Source organism: Oryza glaberrima, chromosome 8, assembly GCF_000147395.1.
Source record: "Oryza glaberrima chromosome 8, OglaRS2, whole genome shotgun sequence".
NCBI classification, from domain to species: Eukaryota; Viridiplantae; Streptophyta; class Magnoliopsida; order Poales; family Poaceae; genus Oryza; species Oryza glaberrima.
The window spans coordinates 6129684-6153951 of NC_068333.1; the positions used below are offsets into that span (position 1 = coordinate 6129684).

Below are 24268 nucleotides of genomic sequence, written 5' to 3' on the forward strand. Positions count from 1 at the left end.
TAGTTACGTGCAAGTTATAAAATAATTATATTATGATTGTATTATAATTATATTTGTTAAATTTCCGAAGGAAAATTTATCAACAAGGGACTAGATAACAGCCGGCTGAAAAAAAATTATCTCAGCCAAATTTTCTGGTCGTCCGATGAACCACACGTTGCCATCTCATGCCTGGACTCCGTGCGCGCCTCCCACGCATGTTGCACGCACAAATAACGAAATGAGGATTTTTAATTAAAATGCCATTATCATGACAAATGAAATTGGCTCTGCCCTTTCCTCTAATTATCATGATAGGTTATCGTTTTTCCCATTCAAATCATTCATGATAATTAATTTTATAACTAAGTGGGAGAAGAAATAGAAAGCAATTAATTCATATACTTTTAGTATACAGTCAATTTCTAATTTACATATACTAGTATACAATCGTGAGGCCAATACCCCCTAATAGTGTCCTCCTGGTACTTTGAAAGACCACTCCGGGTTGCCGAGTTCTTTACAACAACCTGTTATGGTCGTCCAACCGGGGCTGAAAACGGAGTACTCTTGACGGTCCTTAAATCATAATATTTGACCGTCAATACCTGCATATAATGAAATAAAACATGATATCTATTATTTAATTACTTAGTCTGAGTAAGATAGATTTCCATTTTTGTGGGTTCATTATTTAGTATTTCGTACTAAGTGCTATAGGACTAGGACTCTGAATAAAGAAGGAAGTTCCTGCGCAAGTATTAGAGTTGTAATTAATAATTTAGACGTGGTGCCTAGGTTAGAGACTACATTTGTTTGTTGTGTATCCCATAGATTTGTCAGATGTAGGCGGCAGGTGGTGATAGACCTGAATCCCGTCCTAGTAATCCTCCACGTTGGCTTTAGACTTTTCGACTTATAAATTGGCTTATAAGTCTAAACAAAGAGCGCCTAAAGGAATAAGTTCACTTTGACTCCCTTAAAAGTGACCCAAATCTAATTCATGACCCTGAACTGCAAAACCAGATATCTTGACCCCTAAACTGTTAAAACCGGTGCAATTTGACTCCCTCAGCGGTTTTGGAGGACGGTTTTGCCGACGTGGCGCCTACATGGCGATATTGACCGAGTCTTCGTTCCATGTGGCGTTGACGTGGCACTTACGTGGCATTAGAATTAAAAATTATGCGTGGGACCCATTAGTCATTCACACAAAAAGAAATATGGGCCCACTGCCATGTGGGGCTCACATGTTAGTCCTCCCTGTCTCATTCCTTCTTCCTCCATGTCTCCCTTCTCTCTCTTTCTCTCCCCTTCTTCTTTCCCTTCGGCCGGTGGCGGCGGTGGTAGAGGAAGCGGCGGCATCAAGTAGCGAGCGGCGAAGGAGGTGGGTGGCGCGGCTCACCGCGAGGAGCAGGGTGGGCGACATCAGGGTGGTGCCGGCAGAGCGATGTGGCCGCGGCGGGGGGATCCTGGCGAACCGCAACAACCTTGCGCGCATTGCGGGGATCTGACCGATAAGTGCTTCGAGTTTTTCCCCTCACCGGAGTTCATTTCTCGCCGCCGCGACCGCATCCCGAAGCCTCCGTCGGTTTCACGGCCGCGAAGGCGAAGCCGCGGAGGGCGGGAGGAGAGCGGGAGGAGGAAGAATAGTCGGCCTGGCTTGCGGTTCCGCTTCCGCTGGGAGTCACCAATCCAATCCCTAATCCCGCGCTTCTTACTCTCCGCCATCTCCATGCTACGCTCGCTATGTTCCAAGTGATTGTCGATGGGGCTTTCTATGATTTTTGGGTGGTTGGGAACATAAGGCTCAAGTATAGTTCCCTATGTATTTCAGTTGGATTTATGTTGCAAGTTACGGATAAATTTTAGGCCTATACTAGTTTTACTTGTTTCTTAATCTGTATGTTACTTGTTCGGCTGTGATATCCATCTCTTTTGCAAATTATACCGCTATATCATGTAACGCTTAATCACATTCGTGAGCTAACTTACACCTCACGGTGGTAATATGGATTGTGCATCTCCTCATATAAATTGTTCTTCTACTCATTGAGCTTGCTTCTTCCACTTCAGGTGTGCAGAGAAGGGGCAAGCAGCATCTGCACAAAATCTGCTGGAGGCATCGTCTATGATTGCTGATTCCGCATCCTCTTCTCAGTCAAAGGCAGTAACGGTAGCTCAGGATACCATTGAGTTCTCCGAACCATCAGGGCACTGCGCCACTGCCTTTCCTTGTCTCCTGTCTCACGCATTTGGTCCCGACTGATGAGTCAATGGGGATGGCGGCGGGCAGGAGCAGGCCGACGTCGGCATCAAGTAGCGAGCGGGGGAGGAGGTGGTCGGCGCGGCTCACTGCGAGGAGCATGGTGGGCGACATCAGGGCGGCGCCGGCAGAACGATGTGGTCGCGGCGACAAGGATCCCAGTGAGCCGCCACGCCCTTGCGCATGTCCGGCTTGGAAGGGGAGAGAGAGAAGGAGGAGGAAGGAAGGAGACACGGAGGACTGACATGTGGGCCCGCATGTCAGTGGGCCCACATTTCTTTGTGTGAATGACTAATGGGTCCCACACATATTTTTTAATTCTAATGCCACGTCAACGCCACGTGAAACGAATACTCGGTCAATATCGCCAGTTAGGCGCTACAGCAGCAAAACCGTCCTCCAAAACCGTTGAGGGAGTCAAATTGCACCGATTTTAATAGTTTAGGGGTTAAGATATCTGGTTTTGGGGTTCAGGGTCATGAATTAGATTCGGGTCATTTTTGAGGGAGTCAAAGTGAACTTATTCCGCGCCTAAATGCACGGGTGAAAACGGTAGGGCATTGGGCCTGCTCTGGACAATGGGCCGAGGCCTGAGTACGAACAGTACTCCACCAAATACGGAGTGCATCGTATCCGTATACGTATCCGGGTGCCAATTCAATCATTGGTTTCCCCGATCCAAAAAAAAATCGGAGAAATACGCCCCCCGAAAGAAAATCCCAATAACCCAAATACGTAGTAGAGTACAGAATATAGTGCCCTACTCGGATTTCACCATTGAGCCCCTCCAAAACCTGCTATATTTACATCTCCGCCCCTCCCATCGAAGACGAGAGCTCTTCTTCTTCCCCTCCTCCAAGCAAAAGGCAAAAAAAGCCGAAGCAGCGCCGACGAGACGAGCATCCAAATCGTCGAATCCAGCGGCGGCGGAGGCGGGAGATGGCGGCGGCGGCGGTGATGGTGAGCTCGGCGAGCGGGCTGCTGGCGATGCTGCAGGAGCCGGCGGCGGAGCTCAAGCTGCACGCGCTCGCCAACCTCAACTCCCTCGTCCACGTCTTCTGGCCCGAGATCTCCACCAGCGTCCCCGCCATGTGAGTTGCTCCACCCCCACCCACCTTCAGCTGTAGTTTCCCCTCCCCGCCGGCCCGCTGCGCCCGATGCGGCGTTTCGCGCGATTCGGTTCGATTCGTGGAGTGAGGGGTTGGGGTTTGGTGCTCTATGTATGTGATGATGATGATTTGGATGAGAGGTGGGGTTCGGCTAGGAAGGTGCCGTGTGGAGGGAGGATTCATGCGATTAGTGTCGTTTGGCCTGGTTAGATTCGATCTGGCGATTTTTTTGGATGAACCCTAGGTTGGTTTGATCTGTTAGGCTGGAGATTTCGGGAGGGGATTATAATGGGCGGTTAGTTTCACTGGTACTAGAAAACCTAGGCTTTGTGTATGGATTATAGATAACTCAAACTTCCCTAACTGTTGTGGTTCATTCATGTATTATTCTTCGAGGAGTTGCTGTGGTCGAGAAAAAATATTAATTTTTTAAAAATAATTTGCGTTTAGGCTCGGATTGCCAAGGCTTTTGTTTGAAGGGTTCTAATGAAGCATAATTTTAATCTGAAAACGAGCAGGTGGAGCCTAGGTTGAGACTTCTTTTTTTCTGTTTATTATGGTTGGTTTGAGGAATATGCATAATCCTTGACTTTTAAGTGTCTGAATTGCAAGACTATACGCAGGAACATTTTGTTTGATCTTTAGCGCTTGTCCTGTCAAGTAAAAACATTGAGCTAAGACATGTGTCGTCTCGTTTCTTGTTTATGATTTGTTCATGGGATTTAATGGGAGCTAGATACATTGGAAGAGGCATGTCCATTAAATGTTTTGGCAGTTGCAATTTGGTATTTTAGTTTCTGGAAATTATGTTCTTTATTCATTGTCACTTAATAACTTGGTAGAACTTAATATTTTCAAGGACTTCTCTATTAAGCATGAAGTGTTTCTGGTTACTTATTTTATAATGTTATATACTTGTTACAGTGAGAGCTTATATGAAGATGAGGAATTCGACCAGAGGCAGTTGGCAGCATTGGTTGTTTCCAAGGTGTTTTACTACCTTGGTGAATTAGATGATTCTCTGTCTTACGCACTCGGTGCTGGACCACTATTTGATCCCTCCGAGGGTTCAGACTATGCTCAAACACTTTTAGGTGAGGAATTGACTAAATTCATTGCAATCTTCTTATTTTCATGTTCCAAAGAAACAATATTGACATAGTTTTAAAATTTGTTTGTTCCTTTCTTCAGCAAAAGCTTTAGATGAATATGCCAGCATCCGATCGAAGTCCTTGAAAGCAGCAGGTGAAGGGGATGAAAAAATGGACCCAAGATTGGAGGCAATTGTAGAGAGAATGCTGGATAAGTATGATAGAATCCTCTTATATCTTCTAGTAGCTCATCTGTAATTAAATGCAGTTCTCATCTCATTGATACGGAAACTGTTTCAGGTGTATACTTGATGGAAAATATCAACAGGCCATGGGTATGTCTCTTGAATGCAAGAGACTTGATAAGCTAGAGGAAGCGATATCTCGATCCGATAATCTTAATGGATCTCTTTCTTATTCCATCATTCTATCTCATCAATATGTTAGTCACCGTGAATATCGCTGTGAGGTAAGATTACATCATGGCAGATTTCAATTGTAAAGTCTGTCTCTTAGATTTCTTATTGGAATATACAGCATTCTTCATAAATTTTGGAATGCCATAAAATGACCAAGAACTTATGTTTGATCTATTCAGATTCTCCGATGTCTTGTAAAAATATACCAGACACTGCCAAATCCGGATTACTTAAGCATTTGCCAGTGTCTTATGTTCTTGGGTGAGCCTGAAACTGTTGGAAACATCTTGGGCAAGCTGCTTTCTGGAAGCAAGGTATGCTGGAAATATCTTGTGTTTTTTTTTAGTTGTTTAACTGCTGCTTAGTGTGTTTATTTGTCCTAACATGTGCTTTTGCTCTACAGGATGATGCTCTCCTTGCATTCCAAATTGCTTTTGATCTTGTTGAAAATGAAAACCAGGCCTTCCTCCTGAATGTGAAAAATCACCTTGACACGCTGAGTTTGCAGACTTCTGCCCAGACTTTACCTAGCGATCAAACTGCTGCTACAGAACCATCTGGAGATGCCCAAATGACGGATGATGCTATCACACCAAATGGAAATGCGCACACTGTAGATCCAAATGAAGTAGCGCACGCTGATAGGCTGACCAAAATTAAGGGGATACTGTCAGGGGAGACGTCTATTCAGTTGACATTGCAGTTTTTATACAGTCATAATAGGTACTACCTCTGTCCCAAAATATAGCTATTTCTAGAACAGTACCTTGTCTCAAAATAAAGTTATTTCTCCAACTACCTCCTCTCAACCAATCACACATTTTCTCCAATCATTCCCACCTACTTTCTTAATATCCGTGCCAACCTCAAAAATGCTTTACACTTTGGCACGGAGGAAGTAATGTGATAATATCTGACAAAATTATTGCAGCTGGTCATGCATTTAAGTTTTGAATCTTATGTTGATTTTGGTAATTGATTTGACAGGTCTGATCTTCTGATTTTGAAGACTATAAAACAAGCTCTGGAAATGAGGAATAGTGTTTGTCATAGTGCAACTATATGTTCCAATGCAATCATGCATGCAGGAACAACAGTTGATACCTTCCTAAGAGAAAACTTGGTACATTTCATAGTTTACCTATTTGTTAATGCAGTTCTATGCTCATGCATTTTTCTCCCTTTCTGATCTTCATTTGCATATAACCATCTGTTACAGGAATGGCTAAGTAGGGCAACCAACTGGGCTAAGTTCAGTGCAACTGCTGGATTAGGTGTCATTCATAGAGGCCATCTCACACAAGGCAGAGCTTTAATGGCCCCATACCTTCCTCAGAGTGGTGCTGCAAGTGGTGGTAGTCCATATTCTGAAGGTGGTGCCCTTTATGCTCTGGGTCTGATCCATGCAAACCATGGTGAAGGAATCAAACAATTTCTTCGTGAGAGCCTTCGCAACACTAGTTCTGAGGTATTTTTTCAGGGTCATGGTCTCTTATTTTGTTTAGACAGTCCCTATCACTGTCATGAAAAAATATTCTAAACTTTCAAATATTATTGTACAGGTCGTTCAGCATGGTGCTTGTCTGGGACTTGGACTTGCAGCTTTAGGCACAGCCGACGAGGAAATATTTGAGGATGTAAAGAATATTCTTTACACTGACAGTGCTGTGGCTGGTGAGGCTGCTGGCATTGGCATGGGCTTGCTTATGGCTGGAACAGCCAGTGAGAAGGCTGGAGAGATGCTTGCCTATGCACATGATACACAGCATGAGAAAATTATTCGGTAACTATTTTTTAAACTCTTGGCAAGCAAGTTCCCACTGTAATCTAGTACTAGGAATTTGTTTCTCAAGACGGTAAATATGTTCATGTTCTGATACACTGACTCCTCTTTTCTCCAGGGGCTTGTCACTTGGAATTGCATTGACAGTTTATGGCAGGGAAGAGGAAGCTGACACCTTGATTGAACAAATGACTAGAGATCAAGATCCCATACTCCGTTATGGTGGTATGTACGCATTGGCTCTAGCGTACAGGGGAACTGCAAATAACAAAGCTATCCACCAGCTTCTTCATTTTGCGGTGTCGGATGTGAGCGACGATGTCCGGAGGACTGCAGTATTGGCTCTTGGTTTTGTCCTGTACAATGAGCCTGAGCAGGTTAGCTTTACCTTATTGATTCTTTTTATTATCAAGATTCTTGTTTGATTTGAGTCACCTAATTTGAGCCTGACTTGCCTAGAATTATTTTCAATGCAGACTCCAAGAATTGTGTCTCTGCTCTCTGAATCATATAATCCGCATGTCCGTTATGGTGCCGCTTTAGCTGTTGGAATATCCTGTGCAGGAACAGGATTAAGTGATGCCATCTCCTTGTTGGAGCCTCTTACATCTGATGTTGTTGACTTCGTGCGGCAAGGTGCTCTCATTGCAATGGCAATGGTCATGATCCAAACTAATGAATCATATGACTCTCGTGTTGGAACATTCAGGCGTCAGTTGGAAAAGATCATTCTCGACAAGCATGAGGACACCATGAGCAAAATGGGTGCCATAATGGCTACTGGTATCCTTGATGCTGGTGGTAGGAACGTTACCATCAGGCTTCAGTCCAGGTCAAAGCATGACAAGCTGACTGCTGTTGTTGGCCTTGCCGTCTTCACCCAGTTCTGGTATTGGTACCCGCTGACATATTTCATCAGCCTGGCCTTCTCTCCGACGGCTTTTATTGGCCTCAACTCTGACTTGAAAGTGCCGAAGTTTGAGTTCCTGTCAAACACTAAACCATCGCTCTTTGATTACCCAAAGCCGACAACCCAACAAACCACGACTGCTTCAGTTAAGCTGCCTACGGCCATCCTATCAACATATGCCAAGGCAAAATCTAGGGCAAAGAAGGAAGCCGAAAGCAAAGCTCAGGAGAAAGCAGAAGCACCACCAAGTGAAGATGCTTCTACTTCAATGCAGGTAAGAGCTACAGTGCTATCTACCTACCTTATTCCTTTTTTGCCACCTTGTTCATGTCTTTGCTACGCAATGACATGTTATAGTCTCCAAATTACTCATGCTGGTCTCAATCCATGAATTCAGGTCGATGGTGTGGCGGAGAAGAAAGCCCCTGAGCCCGAACCGACCTTCCAGATCCTGACTAACCCGGCCCGGGTTGTCCCGGCCCAGGAGAAGTTCATAAAATTCCTGGAGGGCGGCAGGTACGAGCCTGTGAAGCTGGCGCCCTCCGGATTTGTCCTCCTACGGGACCTCAAGCCCACCGAGACGGAGGAACTAGTCCTCACCGACGCCCCGGCAACTCAGGCGACGAACGCCGCAGCCGCCACCGCTGGCCAGCAAGGCTCAGGCGCCGCCGCCATGGCCGTCGACGAGGAGCCCCTGCCACCCCAGCCATTTGAGTACACCTCGTGATCCCTTGATGATCCCAGGGCTAAACACTTGTACTGTTTGTTTGTAACTTGGTAGCCATGATGGAATCAAATGTTTCTTTCACAAAGCTTATGAATTGATTCTTTCCATTGATTTACTGGTTTAGTGTGTGGAAAAATTGTTGGTATTAGTCACCAGAGTAAAATATTTCACCTGCAAAAGAGGAGTTCGATCCAGATTTGTATTGGTGGAGTCTGGAATTGGATGCGTGTCATCGCGAATTTTCGTTTCAATTGGGGGGGTCCCATCATTGCTTTATTTATTCGCTAAGACGCTGCTAACTCGCAGTGTCTCGTGTGCAGCACGTGGGTATCCGTTTGTAATGTTTCGTGTCGCTCTCGAACGCGACCTGATGTGAATGGAATAACAGCAAATTACACGATTTTTGTCACAATTTATAGTTTGTGCCGTACAGTGTCGGGTATCCAAGCCGTCGCAAATAGCAATATTGGCTGATGAGCTGCCCTGATTTTAAATATAAATCCCAGATTAAAACTTTGAATTAGTTTGCGTTTTCTTTTTCACTTTTTATCATTTAACTTGCTTTTCAACCGCAATAAATAGAAGTATGAAAGTTTCACACTAGAACCTTTTTTTTTTTTCATTTTTGGTCATATGTTCTTTATTTTCATGATGCAGGGCCAAAAAAAAAGGCTTTAAAAGGGAGAGCCTAGATCTGTCTTTGCCTTCTCAAGTGCGTTTTATATAGATGTGGAATATAATAAATTTAAAACCGACAAATATATTAGAAAAGGCTATCTAGGCAACACTGATAAGAAAGATTTTATAAATGCTTGGCCCGAAAAATCCAGTTGATAATCCAGAATGGGGCTGGTTAGCGTGTGGTTTCATCACGCATGATTTGTTTTGGGTTGTCACAGCCACAAAATGATGCTAGTGCGTCACCCGCGAACCAACTTATATGTCAAAATAAACGAGTTTGTGGGTTAGTTTAGTCTATAAGTGGGTTTTCACGGATAGCCGCTTGAACCCTCAGCCACAAGCATGTAAATCCGGTCTTTACCTAAAGAAACTACAGCCAACATATTTATTTTATACTTTTACATATCATCGATGTAATAATTATTTTAAAATAAACGATAAAGGAAAAAAAATAAACATATTCTAAGATGGAGAGAGGACAGAACTGAACAACAAATAAGCACGCTAATAAACTAAACGAAAGCCTTTCGAAAAGGAAAGGGTGTTGGGAGAGTATTGGAAAAGATGATCATGCCATCTGCACCACCATGGTTTTGTTTGTTTGTTTTTCTTTTTTTTAAAAAAAAAAACACCATGGCTTTGTTTGGTAGCACTGTTCACTTCACCGTCAAGACATCTGTGAGAATCCTTGGACACTTTCTCCCACATGTGAGTGCGATTCCAAGCAAAATTTGGCTAATAAGGGCACGTACCGAGGCCTGGTTTTGATCAGATGAAGATATAAGATAATTAATCCATTCGGTTGGAAATATTTAGTACTCGTTCCATCCTAAAATATAATACTCCCTCCATCCACAAAAATTCCACATATTTCACATTTGAGTTTTTCTAAATAAGTTGTTCCTATTTGTAGTTTTTATGCATTCAAGACTTAAATAATGAGATAAATTAAATGTTTGATTAGAACCAAGAAGTCATCTAAATCCTCATTGGTTGCATGCTTACATTCACTTCTTGATTTTGTAACATCCAAGACGATTTAATTTCTCATTGACCTTGATGACAAAAGTAATATGTGTAACTTTTGTGGATGGAGGGAGTAACAACCTTACAGGTTTGTCCCAGAATATATAACTTCTTCACCAACATTCTCTTCTCAACTAATTATAACCTTCCATCATTCAATTTTCTCACCTACCTCCACTTCTCAATCAATCACAACATTCTCTCATTTAATTCCACCTACTTTCTGCGAAAGGGCCTGTAGCCTAGTGGTTACAAGAGCCTCAGTAGCACCTGAGGTTCTGGGTTCGACTCCTCTTGGGAGCAAATTTTCCAGGATTTAACGGCGTTGTGTTTTCAGAGGCGCCTGTGGTGACTTCGTCAATCTCTCTAGAATTTGCCGGCCCAGTCTTCGAAGATGCTCATAGTGGTGAGTGCGCGTGCGTTGTGAGTGTGTGCGTTGTACTGTGTAATTCTAAAAAAAATTCCACCTACTTTCTTAATATATGTGTCCAACACTAAAAATCATTATAAAAAAAATTCCACCTACTTTCTTAATATATGTGTCCAACACTAAAAAATCATTATATTCTGTCATGGAGGAAGTAATACTGACATTTAAGATATGATGATTCGATAAAATCTTTGACCGCATATAATTTCTTAAATTAGTTTTTTCTCGAAGAAAAAGTGTGCCAAATTTGTCTTCAAAAGTATTATCATAAACTTACCGGATTATATAAATTTGTTCCAAAAAAAGTTATATTACGTGTTAAATAAGTTCAGGAGAAGCATATCAATTTTTTTTGTTTTCAAGATAGTTATTACCCCTTTATCTTAAAATATAAAAGATTTTGGTTGAATCAGATATATTATAATATTATGAATCTGGACATCGGAAGTAGCGCATCGAACCAAAGGCCCCATTTTTTTCTCCAACAAAAGTTGGAAGAAAATTTAGATATTCGTGGTATGCATTTCAAACTGCTTAACGATGTGTTTTATGCGAAAACTTTCTATATGGAAGTTGCTCTAAAATATCAGATAAATATATTTGTCAAGTTTGCAATAATTAAAAATCCAATTAATCATATGTTAATACCACTTTATTTTACGTAAAACACTTAATCTTCGTCTTCAAACACTACCAAAATATTGTGGATAGGGTATCTATCAACTGCCACTCTATGCGCTGCTAAAAATAATCTAAGGGTCTTATGTTGTCCAAATGCCATAACAGCTTACTAGTGAAAAAAATAGTTTACATATACAACTTTTATTTATGTGTTCTTGGCAACTTATAAGCTAATAAAAATAAAAACACTGTTGAAAATATTTTAAAATCAACTGTAAAAATTAAGTTTTTTTTCTCTTTGACTTATTCTTTTAGTATTCCATCCACAAAAGTTACACATATTACTTTTGTCATCAAGATCAAGGAGAAATTAAATCGTCTTGGATGTTACAAAATCAATGAGTGAATACAAGCATGCAACCAATGAGCATTTAGATGACTTCTTAGTTCTAATTAAACATTTAATTTATCTCTTTATTTAAGTCTTGAATGTATAAAGACTACAAATAGAAACAACTTATTTAGAAAAACTTAAATGTGAAATAGGTGTAACTTTTGTGGATGGAGGGAGTACAATCGATGAGGATCTAAGGTTCAATTCAGCTACTTCGTACCCACTAAAATCAACTAATTATTAAATTGTCACCAGTGTAAACAAACACAACAACCAGCTGTATCAGGCACGTTTTATTTTTTTCTACGAATTGAATTATACCGTTCCAGAATTCATGACAAATTGACAAGTATACTAGTATAAGTCACAGAACAGTCCTTCACGTACACGTATACTCGTCATCGTCTTCTTTCTTCCTTCGCTGCTAATTAATCTCTCTCATGTTTTCTCACTTTCCATCTCCGGAGAGGAGAGATTATTTATTTATATTTATTTATTTATCACGGTCAAAGCATCGGGGTTGTGGGGCCCACACGCCCTCGTGTCGGCCGCTGCAGCGGGGCCCACGCGGCAGTGGCATGAGGGCCAACGCGACGTGCAGACTGGCAGTGGGCCCTCGCATGCTACGCGCCCCTCGCAAATATCGCTTCGTCTCTCCTGTAAAATTTCGTCCCGTTGCGGATTTGTTTTTTCTTTTTTTTTTTGCATCTAGACCCCTGTAATTTGTTGTTATCTCTAATAACTAGCCTACTCTAGTTTAAATACTACTGGCTCGTTTTGGTTGGAAGTCTTTTCTTTTGGTGTTGTGGTAGTAGAGTTCTACGAGACTTGTTAAATCGATATCAGTTATAGCTCAAATCTTTTCATAATTTTTGCCTCATCTCAGAGACATTTATTCGTATGAAAGAATTAAACGTTTCCGAAAATATTTTGTTAGGACTAGATGTTTATAGAGAGGAAGCTTCACGATACGTAAACCATGAATCTCCACCATAAGCTTATAGGGCTTTAGTCCCCATTTGCTAAATATATTAGTAACTATTAAGGAAGGTATTAAAAAAGGAATCAAATAAAGACTTGATGATTCGAAAGTGTTGGTGTGTTTTGATTGGAATAAAGCGAACAATGTTCAAAGGCAAATTGTTCCATCCGAATTTCATGCAAGATTAATATTCATGACATCCCATCCCTATATAGTATTTTTCTCTTTCCTTGTGCTTTTAGTTCATTATCGAGCTAGAATCATATTGTTCTCCGTTAACCTCACATGTACATCTCAACTCCAAATATGTTGCTCAATCTTGCATTAATCTCATCTTCTATTGAGTTTATGTAGCTGGCTATATGTGAGCTCATACCAGTATTACCACTACAGTCACTCTAAAGTTGAATTCCACTGTCCTTCCAAGTCGATGAGTTAAAAGAGTCGAAGTATCGCGTAACACAAGTAGTGTGAATTGCAGCTTGGCCAGTGACATTTCACTTTGAACCATACTTTTCCTAATCTGTTTTACTTTGGACTAGCTAACTTTACATTTATTGTAGTTTAGACCATCTTACCTTTCTTCTATAGCTAAGTCTAGTTTCTATTTGGAAAACATATGGCATGCGCATAGATCGGGGAGTTCGCCCGATGTGCCGAAACCAACTTGCATGAGGTTATTGATTTGCTGAATAAACAATTTTATGGTGATCAAAACTACTACTAGCCCAAAGTAAAAAAAAAAAAAATTCAAACAATGATCCGAAGTAAAACATCGGTAATAAAAAGGTATCCTAAACTACAATTCACTTATAAAAATGTTACCCCAAATCATTACAATCACTAAAACCAAGCACTTGAAGATGAATACGAAGTAAAACCATGGAAAACCAGAAAAAAAAAGACATTAGCACATGACTAATTAAGTTTCAACTATTACAAACTCAAAAAACATATATACTTATATACTTTATATTTTAAAGTAACTTCCGCATAAAGAACTTTCGCACGAAAACACATCGTTCAACACTGTCTGTAAGATGCACGTTAACGGAAACCGAGGTAGAATCAGTTTCTGGTATCCTTTCACAAGTTGAGGGACGGAATCGCAAAAAATACATATCGTGTGTGGGACCCGGAGAAAGCGGTTGGTGGAGAAGTCCAGCCGAGCTCCCCCCAAAACGAGGAGAGAGAGAGGAGAAGAGAAAACGAGGAGAGAGAAGAGAAGAGAAGAGAAGAGAGAAGCGCACGCACGCGCGCGCGGAGAGGAGAGGAGGAGAAGCGCGCGCCCGCCGCCGCCGCCGCCGCCGCCGACGGGAATCTCTCCGGGGCCGTCGTTCCGCCCCGATCTCGGTCCGTCTCTCCATCTTTACCTTCCGTCCGCGTGTGATGTATGTGCTTCGGTTTCGCCGGCGCTTTGCATTGCTCGAACGAGGGAGAATCCGTAATTTATTTATTTATTTATTTTTTTGGGTTGGGGGAGCGGCGGCGCCTCTCATTGAATCTCGCGCCTTTTGTTCTTGGGAGCACGCGGAATTTGTGCTGTTATGAATATATGCCTTTTTTTAAAGAAAAAATGATTTTGATTCTCTTTGATAGATAGTATAGGTTTGGTGGTTGGTTCGCGGGCGGATGGGACGGCGTTTGATGTCTCAATTGTTTGCGGGGATTCCGCTTGGGGGAGGGATTTGAAACATGTCTCCCAGAATTTGTGCTTGTTTTGTTTGTTTGGATTGCCAGTTCACTCTTTTAGAATCTGTTTCGTTGTTAAGTTGGTTGCTCATAGTTGACTGGTGTGTAAAAAAAAAAAAAGTTGAGCTTTGGCGTGAGCAATCGGAACCGATTTCTTCTCTCGTTTTGTTAATTTTTTTTACTAGTAACTAGTACTTGTCTAAACTATGCTATGGCATGAAGAACGAAAGATAAATTCGTTTGTCAAGGCTAGTGTTGCCACCTTTGGAATGGTGGATCATGGTTCCGTTTGTCGTCAGATTTCCTTTATTTGGCTTAAAATAATACATGTTCCAGTGGCTATCCTGTTTGATTTGTGATGCCTGGTGATATAGAAGGAACATTTCGCATCGTGCTTTGTATTGTATACTGAAGTTGTTGTTATGAGATGACCTGATGGGGAAAGGTAGAACACGGTTCATGCAATCAGCGTGCATTGTTTGGCTAGCATTGGCTGTCGTTATGTGGCTTCCTGCAAACGCAACATGAGTCTGTTGTGTATTCCTAACATATTTTTCTTCTCGCGCTGTAGCTTGATGAAATATCTGGTGGTTAGGATTTGTCCAGCTTGACTTGGTAGCTAACCACATTAGTAAATGTTAGCTATTTCTTGTGCTTATGCGTCTAATATCTGTCAAACCTTTCACAATAAATTATTTTTAAAAAAGGCACTTTCCTTCTATCCAATCACTTTCTTTTGTTTATAAAATAATAAAGAAATTAGGATGAATCTTCATTGGTTGGACAACGACACGATTTCCATCTCTGTGTATACCACTATCCTTTCGTGTCACAATTCTGTCAACTGTGGGATCTCATTTTGGTTGTTTATTCTCTGTTTTTTCAGATATAGTACCAAGATAATACACCTGCTTGTCAAATGATGATGGGTTTGCTAGCGTTTGAGAGCAACCAAGGGCTCTGGAATAGTGGATATTATTCCCAGCTGTTTGGGATTGGAGGAGTTATGGTCACTGTTGCCATTCTTTGGTTATCGACAGGCTACTTTGGAGGAATTGGTGCTCCTTTTGCCCCATATTTTTGGCCATATCTAGCACAACTTCCAAAGAAGAAGGAACGGAAAAGGCCTGTGAGAGTGTACATGGATGGATGCTTTGACCTCATGCATTATGGCCATGCAAATGCATTACGGCAGGCCAAGTTGTTGGGAGATCAACTTGTAGTGGGAGTTGTTAGTGATGAGGAGATTGTGGCGAACAAGGGTCCACCTGTGCTTTCAATGGAAGAGAGGTACTGCAGAAAATAGTTCTTGTTTTGTGCAATACACTATCAATTTCTCCTTAAAATTATGCTGTTGACGTTAGCAATAGGATTGCAAAATTGACTGGGAAAGCTTGTAGAATCACCATCTTATCATTTGATATCCAAAACATTTAAAAGCTAGAGTTCTAGACCTCTTGGAATTGGCAATCATGGAATTACACAATCTTCAATTGTACATTAACTCTAAAATGTAGGTTTCCTTGGCTCTTTGCTAGTATTGTGAGGCATGCTATAAAATATTCTGAATTCATTTTGCTGAAGTACTCTACTATGTTATTGATGATCTTGCATGCCCTTAAACCTTCAGCTTGTATTTTTTAAGGGATCAACTTAAGATATTGTCCTCTCAAGAGATTATAAACTGCCTAGTCCTAGGTTATTTTAATATTTTAATATTAACACAATATTCTGGTTCCCCATTGACTTGCTATTTCTGTATAGGTTGACACTTGTTAGTGGATTGAAGTGGGTGGATGAGGTCATTCCCAACGCGCCCTATGAGATCACGGAAGAATTTATGAATACCCTCTTCAATAAATATAACATTGATTACATTATACATGGAGATGATCCTTGTCTTCTACCTGATGGAACGGATGCTTATGCGTTGGCAAAGAAGGTTGGACGCTACAAGCAAATCAAACGCACTGAAGGTGTCTCAAGCACTGATATAGTCGGTAAGATGACCACATGGTTCAGTATCGACACTATTCTTTTGGGGATTGTATTCTCTTGGTGGCCATCAATGTCATATATTCCCAGTCTATTGTAATCTTAATGTGGGAACTGTGTTCTTTTTCCACCCAGGGAGGATACTACTGACATTCAAGCAGAAAGAAGCTGGCAGTATGGAAGCTACCACAGATGCAAATGTTGCTGTCAATCAGAACACTGGAGCTGATACATATGATAAAGTGAAAAGTCAGCTATCCAATTTTCTTCCAACATCTCGCCGGATAATGCAGTTTTCAAATGGACAGGTATGAAATTTTAAGGAACTCTGTTTTACTCACTTGTGTTGGGGCTAAGGTTACTCAACATTCTTATGGTTCCATGTGAGTGTTCTTTATTTAGCACGGTTATGGATAAAAAACTAACTCAGCTATTCTGACTGATCACGCACATTAATGATAATACACCCATTTGTATTGTTTCAATCTTGGTCATGAATGATAATGTTGACAGTATAAAGTTGATATTTTTTTTTTACATATTTCTATGACATGTCACTCTATTGCTTTTATTGAACAATAGCTCATATGCACTCAGGCTCCTTTGCCAGGTGCTCGCGTTGTGTATATAGATGGTGCTTTTGACCTTTTTCATGCCGGCCATGTTGAGGTAATTTTTATGGTTCATTTTATCATATACCAATAATTTTACCATAATTCTCCCAGTGGTTCACACATGTTCCAGAGTCAAGTATATATTGTTTTTGTTTAATGCAGATCCTCAGAATTGCTAGGCAACTTGGTGACTTCCTTCTTGTTGGTGTCCATGATGACCAGGCAATCAGGTACTTATTTGGTATCAGAAACTAGTTAATCATAAGCGAACGTAAAATACATTTGAGACCAATTCATGTTATGTGATTTCTCTTTTGAAAGTTCATATAAGATGCTTATGCAAATTAAATGTCCAGGGATAGAAGAGGGTATCGTCCTATCATGCACCTCCACGAGCGTACTCTCAGTGTACTTGCATGTCGCTATGTTGATGAAGTTATAATAGGCGCCCCATGGGAGGTTTCAAGGGATATGGTATGTTCACACATGTTTAGCTATGTTTGCATGAATAGGTTTAAAGAACTATTGTAGTGAACACAGTGCAGTGTCATGGCATCTTTTTGACAACCGAATAAGCCCTCACACTCTCTTATCAAATGATGCAGATCACTACATTTAACATTTCATTGGTTGTGCATGGGACAGTAACCGAGGGTAGTTCTGTGGTAAGCACTTAATCTGAATCTAATTACTGATTGAAATATTACCATAATGAGTTGCCCAATTTTCCTTGGAACTTAGCGAATCCATGCTGCAGGTCGGTATTGATCCATACGCCGTTCCAAAGAGCATGGGTATCTTCCAAACAATCACAAGCCCCAAACCTATAACAACAGTTTCAGTTGCTACCAGAATAATTGATAACCATGAAGCTTACAAGGTACATTTTCTGTCTCAGGGATTTATTACTTTATGAATAAAAATAATTTGTATTTTGGTCTGCTTGATCAGTAGTGTTTTCTCTACTTTACATTATTGCTGTATTCTTTCTGTAAACAGAAAAGGAACTTGAAAAAGAAGGCAAGCGAAGATAGATACTACACACAAAAGAAATTTGTCTCTGGAGATTAATGGCTAGAAATATTGTGGCACTTATTTTTGCACTAAAACAGAGAGGGGGGACGGCATGCCGCCACATATATTCAAGATAATTCTACAACAGAGATTGCAACAGTTACTCGGCTATAGAAAGGTCATAGTCAGTTATAATTGATGGCCATTCATCATGGAAACCAGCTCAAGGAACTAAATTAACAGCCAGAATTCAAATACATGATTCTTTTTCTTTTCTTTTCTTTTTTTACTTTTGTTGTCCCTGGAGGGGACAATATTCATAGCTGAACAGGTGCTCAGCAAACCACTGTTGTATACTTGTATGTTATTACTTAACAGTGTGTGGAGTGATTAGAGTTGCATACTCCCTAATTGTACCAATCGACACTTCTGAGACAATGAGCTGTGCGATGACCGTGGTCTATTTCATTTATTTCATTTGCCCTGTCCGAGAATTTTATGTTCACTTTGTTTAATCCATCAAATTTCTGATACTAAATCAGGGAATGCTGAAGATGAATTTGAGTTTTGAGATGAAATATCATTGGACACATGACGTTCTGGTTATAGGGCAGTAGACGACTAGGGCTCTCCAGGCTTCTGTCCGTTCAACAGCATCGTTACACTAAACATGGTTTTCTTTGGATATTTTATGTAATTTCTCACAAAATAATCTATACACGAAACTCATCTGGAAGAGAGAATCTGCAGATGAATTTCACATGGCATACTCTTAACCATCAAATCAGCATACATTGATCCGACATAGGCTAGTCTGGATCAGCACATTGTGGCATATGACAACATGGATTGGAATATTGGAAACACTCTATGCTAGTCACATGCTAACATCAACAAGTTTAGAGCAACTTGTAGGAGTTTGTCATTTTTACTCCCCCCAATTCCAGCAGCTTCTTACAGCTCAGAAGAAACCTGCATGGTAGGAACCAATCATTTCAATTAGCCAAAAAATAAAGGAAAATACTTAAAAATTGATATTTCACTCGCCAAATATTTCCAATATCCAGCCCACATGTCTTCATCAATACTAACTGAAGAAATAAAAAATCAAAATCAAGAACACTATGGTCATTCAGCTTGATCTACTACTCTACTAAAAAGACGCGAATATTAGGGAATGACCTAATATCAAATAATTAGAAGGGTGAGTCTTCGAACCCAAATCGTCTAGCCCACCACTTTGCGGAGCTAGCCGGAAGACCCCGTGTGTTTCTCGATCTACTACTCTACTTATTACTACCAGAATCCTGATCCCTGAAGGCTATTTTTTTCAAAGGTAAAATCATCACCAACATGGCCTAGTTAGCATCGTCTGCTGTTCACTAACCTGACCAGAAATGAGCCTGCTGACACGGCGGCGCCTGCTGCCGGAGCTGAACCTCGACGTCCATCGGCGCCGCGGCGGCGGCTTGGTCTGCTCTGAGTGGCGGCGTTTCTGAAGATGACATCTCATATGCAGTGTTCATAGTGTCATGGATAGTCTCTTGGCCCTGAGTTGGTAGCATCCATGATAAGGCCATGGTTGGCACAGTAGGATCAGGTTGAACACCTGCTGATGGTTTCTCTTCCTCCATCGTGTTTGGAATCTCACCATCCTGATGACAGCAAGAAGAGATGAAACATTAGAACTCATGGATTAGATGTTTCAATTGCCCTCAAAACATGAACTGAATTGAATGCCTCAGTTTATGTTCTTGGTTGCCACTGTGAATTGATAATGGTTTTAGGTTTCTGAAAAATTCAAGCAGAATATAGACTGATGAGGTGAGTAAAGTGAATCAACCATGGAATCTTGCCATGTTGATGGTCTCATGCTTTTCTACGATTTAGCCCAAATTCTGCTGGCTTCTAACACGATCTCGTAAAAACAAAATCCTATGTATATGAATTAGTACAGAAGAGAGAGGAGTGGACAGCATTTGCCAATTGCCATTGCCATACCTGTAATTTGAGCCTCTTAGGATCAAGAAAGATGGACAATCCATTGTTGGCCACCTCATCATGTTCTTTCCTCTTCATGTTCATTGCCACAAGATTAGCCATCTTCTAAGCTATGATGACAGCCTCAAGACAACCCAGGACATCTAGTAATTTGGAGTCTATTAATTAACAGAATTCAGCCAACTTATCTCTTGTGAACAGGAGTTGACTAGGCAACCAAGATGACTTGGTTCCTTGAAGTTCAGTTGTAATTTAACTACAACCATGGATGTTATTATGGTGTATTTGTGTTGACTAATTCAAGTTGACTTTGCACGTTTACAATGAATAGAGAGTACTTTACCCTTAGCTTTTTTTTTCCCCCTTTCCTACGGTTGTTTGTAGGCAAAAGAAAGGCCTTTTGTAAAACAGAAAAGGTCCAAGAGGCTGCTGGGTACAAAAGAATAGGAAAAAGACCATCAGTGATGCATTTGACATTTCAACTCTTCATAGAACAAAAGATTGGGAAATTCATGGGAATACTATGAGAAGATTACATGAAAATATTTTGATATTTGCTTGCTGGTGTTTGAGTAGAACGAGTGTTAAATATCACCAGAAATTCAATATAAGCACAACCGAACAAGCACTGTTTATTTCATGAAATTCTTATGGAAGAGATTGTATCATGTATTACAAGTTTACAACAGCAACCACAGCCAGATAGGTAGAATTAAGCGCCTGAACGGAACATATGGCGCCTTGGACATTTGAACTCAATTCACCTAATAGGTAAAATGAAAAGATAGCCTCAAAGCCGTAAGTTCAGTTCAAAACTCAACTCTTCTCAAGCAATGAACCTCATCCCGTTCTAATCAATGATTCTACAAGAGAATCACACAATACTAGGTGCCCTTTGCACTATTCGGTTGCGCTAACCAGGAGGAACTCCCCCTCGCACACTAGGTCACCACCAACGTAAGCTTTTCCTTCCATCTTGGCAAGACCAAATCTTTTCTGATACTTGGTCAGAGTCATTCTCATGATCAAGGTATCCCCTGCAATTACTGGCTTACGGAACCTCACTTTATCAATTCCTGCAAAGAAGAAATTGTCCCGAGATCCGCCAATTTCAGGCTGCAACATCACCAGACCCCCAACCTGGGCCATAGCCTGTGCATAAAGGTAGCCTCACATGAGGGAAGTTCAGATATTTGTCTACTTGATGATAGAACAATAAGCAATTAAAAAACATCCAGCCATGTCCTCATCTATTTATGGGTTCTAAGTTGCGCCATTGGTTCAGTTTGGATTATGAAAACATAGTTGTTGCAAAACCTTTACCATAAAACTTATTAGTTCTACAAGTCCCACATGAAATCATTGGTCATGGTACCAAATATCCATTACCCACCTAGTGCCTGAATACTTGGATATCAAAACTTTTCATCAGTTTGAAAAGGACAAGAAAGTAAACAAATTGATTGACGCAAGTTCCTTATTACTTCATAGTACTTTTCGACAGAGATGAAAAATGCAGTAAAATGGCTTTGAGAAAGTACTACTACTTTTTTCATCAAATTCAACTTTTTTTTTATTTTGTTAAATGAGATTGGTACCCTGAAAATGGATGAATTGAGTATCAATATGCTCAGACTGCAAAAAAAAAAAGATAGAATGAGGTCATAGTAAAATTAAATGAAGAACTAAGTAGCGTAGCATGGACTGGCATTTCTATAGATAATGTACAGAGACCACAATGAGAGATGATCAAACCTCAGGAAACAACAGAGGCCATATATACTAAACAATTTGATCACAGCACATGGATGCCAATATAGTGGAATCATACCTCAACCATGAGAACGCCAGGCATTATGGGTCGTTCGGGGAAATGCCCAGGGAAGAAGTTATCATTTATCGTGACATTCTTGATCCCAACTGCATATTCTCCTCCCTTGTACTCAATAACTCTATCAACCAGGAGGAATGGAAACCTAACATTCACATTCAAATGCACAAGTTAGAGAAAATACTAAACAATTACATATTCGTGAATCATCACCAATCATTTCTCTTGCTTGGGCTCATCAGGTGTATATCCACATAGGCGAGCATAAAAATATCCAAGATGCATGTTAGTACTTTCTAGTAAAAAAGACCATGCCTTTCTTCACCAAGTGAGCTCAAAGGAAATGAACATAAAGCTTCCATTAATTCAGAGGGCTATGAAGCATCTTTTTCTTTCATCTATCTATACTGCTTTAATGATGCTAGTGGTAGTGTCCGAGTCTGCCTCCAACGCCACAAGTTGACATGTAGAGCCATAAAATCCCCACACGTGATTGTTTTGCTTTGGACATGGCATTATATGCCTAATCAACTAACTATGCTATGAAGTTGCAATTTTTACTTTTGTCTTTATCTTTTATAATATCCGTTGCAACGCACGGGCCTTTAGCTAGTACTGAAAATAATAATAAAAAAGAGTATGAGGTTAACTCTAATATCAGGATATTGTTTTTTTTTTTTTGTTTTCAACAGATTGCACGCACAGTTCATATGCCTCTCATCGAACTTCAAAAGGGTATAATTTCGATTTGTATCGAGTAATTCGAATGGTTTCGCATTGCCAACATCTTACAAGCGAAATGAAACACACAAGGTAAGGCAAAGAGCTATCCTGCAGCAGCAGCAGCAGCGGAATGCGGTTAGAGCTCACCTGTGGGGCAGGATCTCGCGGATCTGGTTGATGTCCATGACGCTCGGGAAGGGAGGGAACCCTGCGAGAGGCAAAATAAACGAACATATCTCCCTCAGTTAATGGCGAACACAGGCAACCGATGCCATACGGAGCGAGAGAGATATATATATATATATATATATATATATATATAGAGAGAGAGAGAGAGAGAGAGAGAGAGAGGAGGGGAACCGGACTTTTCTCGATGGGGAGCGCCTCCTGAGCCTCCACCGCCTGGCCGTCGCCCGCGGCGCGGCGCGCCACGAGGCGCCTTCCCGGGGCGGCCGACAGCGCCGGCGCGCGTCCTGGGCGTGCTGCGGCGGCGACGCGGCTCCGGAAGGGGAGCGCGGATCTCGCGGGCGCTGCGGCGGCGGCGGCGGTGGCCTCCATTGGCGCGGCGAGGTGGGGATGCGAATCGAGGAGGAGGAGGAGGCGATAGGAACGAGGCTGGTCCAAACTGCAAAGAGAGTCGATGGGGGGTTTTGTGGGTTTGGCTTCCGGCTTTGGAACCTCCGCTTCCACCCTGGGCCTTTTCAGCGATTTCAGCTATGCTCTCTTTCCGTCTCTCTCGGTTTTGGAATTTGGAAACCGGTGTTTGTCTGGTTTGGACCTTTGGAACGGCGATTGTTTACAAAATTACTACAAGGGAAAATTTAGTTTCATGCCATGCCAAGTTTTCGAGTTTAGTTTTATACATCGAAAGGAAGTATAGTTTTACTACTACTTTCGTATGGAATATACGATGTTTTCGTGAGTTAAAAGAAAAGTTGTTAGGTTGTGTTCGGGACGGAAAATGACGTTACACATTAACGCGTAATTAATTAAGTTTTAGCCTAAAAAACTTGAAATATAGATTAATATGATTTTTAAAGTAACTTTCGTATAGAATTTTCTTTTTCAAATAATTAATGCACCGTTCAGTAAATTGAAAAACGTGTGCACGAAAGATGAGAGAGGTGAGTTGGGAAAGTGATAAAATTGAACTCACCCTTAGGTGGCTCCCAATATATATTTTTTCAATTTTGTGTTAGTTTGGTCATAAACTCAACATCATATACACTGAGTTCTTCTATATACTATTCTTTCCAATAACGCAATCTCAAATAGCACTCTTTCAAAGAATTTTGATTATTTGCTACCTAGGTCTACTAAAAATTGTTTTCATTTTTACCATTTTAGCTTAACCAACTCATCAATCTGGATGAGAAACAACCTTCTTGCCCTCTTTTTCTTATCTCAATCTAGTGGAGGGGGTGGAGGACAAGAAGAAGCCATGGAGAATATTTAGAATCGCAGTGAATAAAAATCTGGCTCAACTATCTAGTTTATTATCCTTCCTCTGCTGTTTAAATCTTTTATTTCCTAAACTAATTATTCGATCTACGATCCGACCACACTGTTATATTTGTTGTAATTAAATATTTACAACAAGCACAAGATTATATTCTAATAAAAGAAAAATATGTGTTTCAAACCGTTTAAACTTAATGTTTTATACATGATAGATACATGTTTCAACGTGTCTTTACCGTGTTTCACAACAGACATGCATTTAGTGACATTCAAAATGATTTTTCTCCTAAGCTACTTATCAAATCTACGATCCGATCACACAGTTATATTCATTGTAATTAATCTTTATAACAAGATATCACATGATTATATTCTGATGAAAAAAACATGTTTCAATTCACTAGCACTTAATATTTTATACACGATAGAGACATGTTTCAATGTGTGTCTCCTGTGTTTCAAAAAAAAAAATTAAATGTTTCAATAGTGTTTCAATTAAATGTATAACTGAAACATTTG

The 24268-nt window shown here is 40.7% G+C and overlaps 4 protein-coding genes across 4 annotated transcripts; 2 read left to right on the top strand and 2 right to left on the bottom strand.

Annotated features, from left to right (window-relative positions):
• Positions 1-3070: 3070 nt before the first annotated feature.
• LOC127782218 (26S proteasome non-ATPase regulatory subunit 1 homolog A-like) lies at positions 3071-8661 on the top strand. The gene is made up of 12 exons (XM_052309307.1): positions 3071-3336; positions 4279-4448; positions 4546-4660; positions 4746-4914; positions 5044-5178; positions 5268-5587; positions 5852-5987; positions 6084-6332; positions 6427-6647; positions 6766-7024; positions 7124-7831; positions 7955-8661. The coding sequence occupies exons 1-12, from the start codon at positions 3185-3187 to the stop codon at positions 8282-8284; spliced, it is 2964 nt and encodes a 987-aa protein (XP_052165267.1). The 5' UTR covers positions 3071-3184; the 3' UTR covers positions 8285-8661.
• Positions 8662-13603: 4942 nt separating this feature from the next.
• Positions 13604-18210, top strand: LOC127781732 (ethanolamine-phosphate cytidylyltransferase-like). The gene is made up of 10 exons (XM_052308741.1): positions 13604-13771; positions 14997-15400; positions 15875-16110; positions 16241-16413; positions 16703-16774; positions 16882-16949; positions 17076-17193; positions 17325-17384; positions 17477-17599; positions 17719-18210. Exons 2-10 carry the CDS (start codon positions 15030-15032, stop codon positions 17788-17790), a joined length of 1293 nt encoding a protein of 430 aa, XP_052164701.1. The 5' UTR covers positions 13604-13771; positions 14997-15029; the 3' UTR covers positions 17791-18210.
• A 278-nt stretch (positions 18211-18488) lies between these two features.
• LOC127781735 (uncharacterized) lies at positions 18489-19975 on the bottom strand. The gene is made up of 3 exons (XM_052308744.1): positions 19735-19975; positions 19121-19388; positions 18489-18705 (listed from the first exon to the last, which is right to left on the bottom strand). The coding sequence occupies exons 1-3, from the start codon at positions 19834-19836 to the stop codon at positions 18695-18697; spliced, it is 381 nt and encodes a 126-aa protein (XP_052164704.1). The 5' UTR covers positions 19837-19975; the 3' UTR covers positions 18489-18694.
• A 360-nt stretch (positions 19976-20335) lies between these two features.
• LOC127781733 (uncharacterized) lies at positions 20336-22966 on the bottom strand. Its single transcript, XM_052308742.1, has 4 exons — positions 22654-22966; positions 22436-22496; positions 21566-21710; positions 20336-20886 (listed from the first exon to the last, which is right to left on the bottom strand). The coding sequence occupies exons 1-4, from the start codon at positions 22844-22846 to the stop codon at positions 20635-20637; spliced, it is 651 nt and encodes a 216-aa protein (XP_052164702.1). The 5' UTR covers positions 22847-22966; the 3' UTR covers positions 20336-20634.
• Between the last annotated feature and the right edge of the window lie 1302 nt (positions 22967-24268).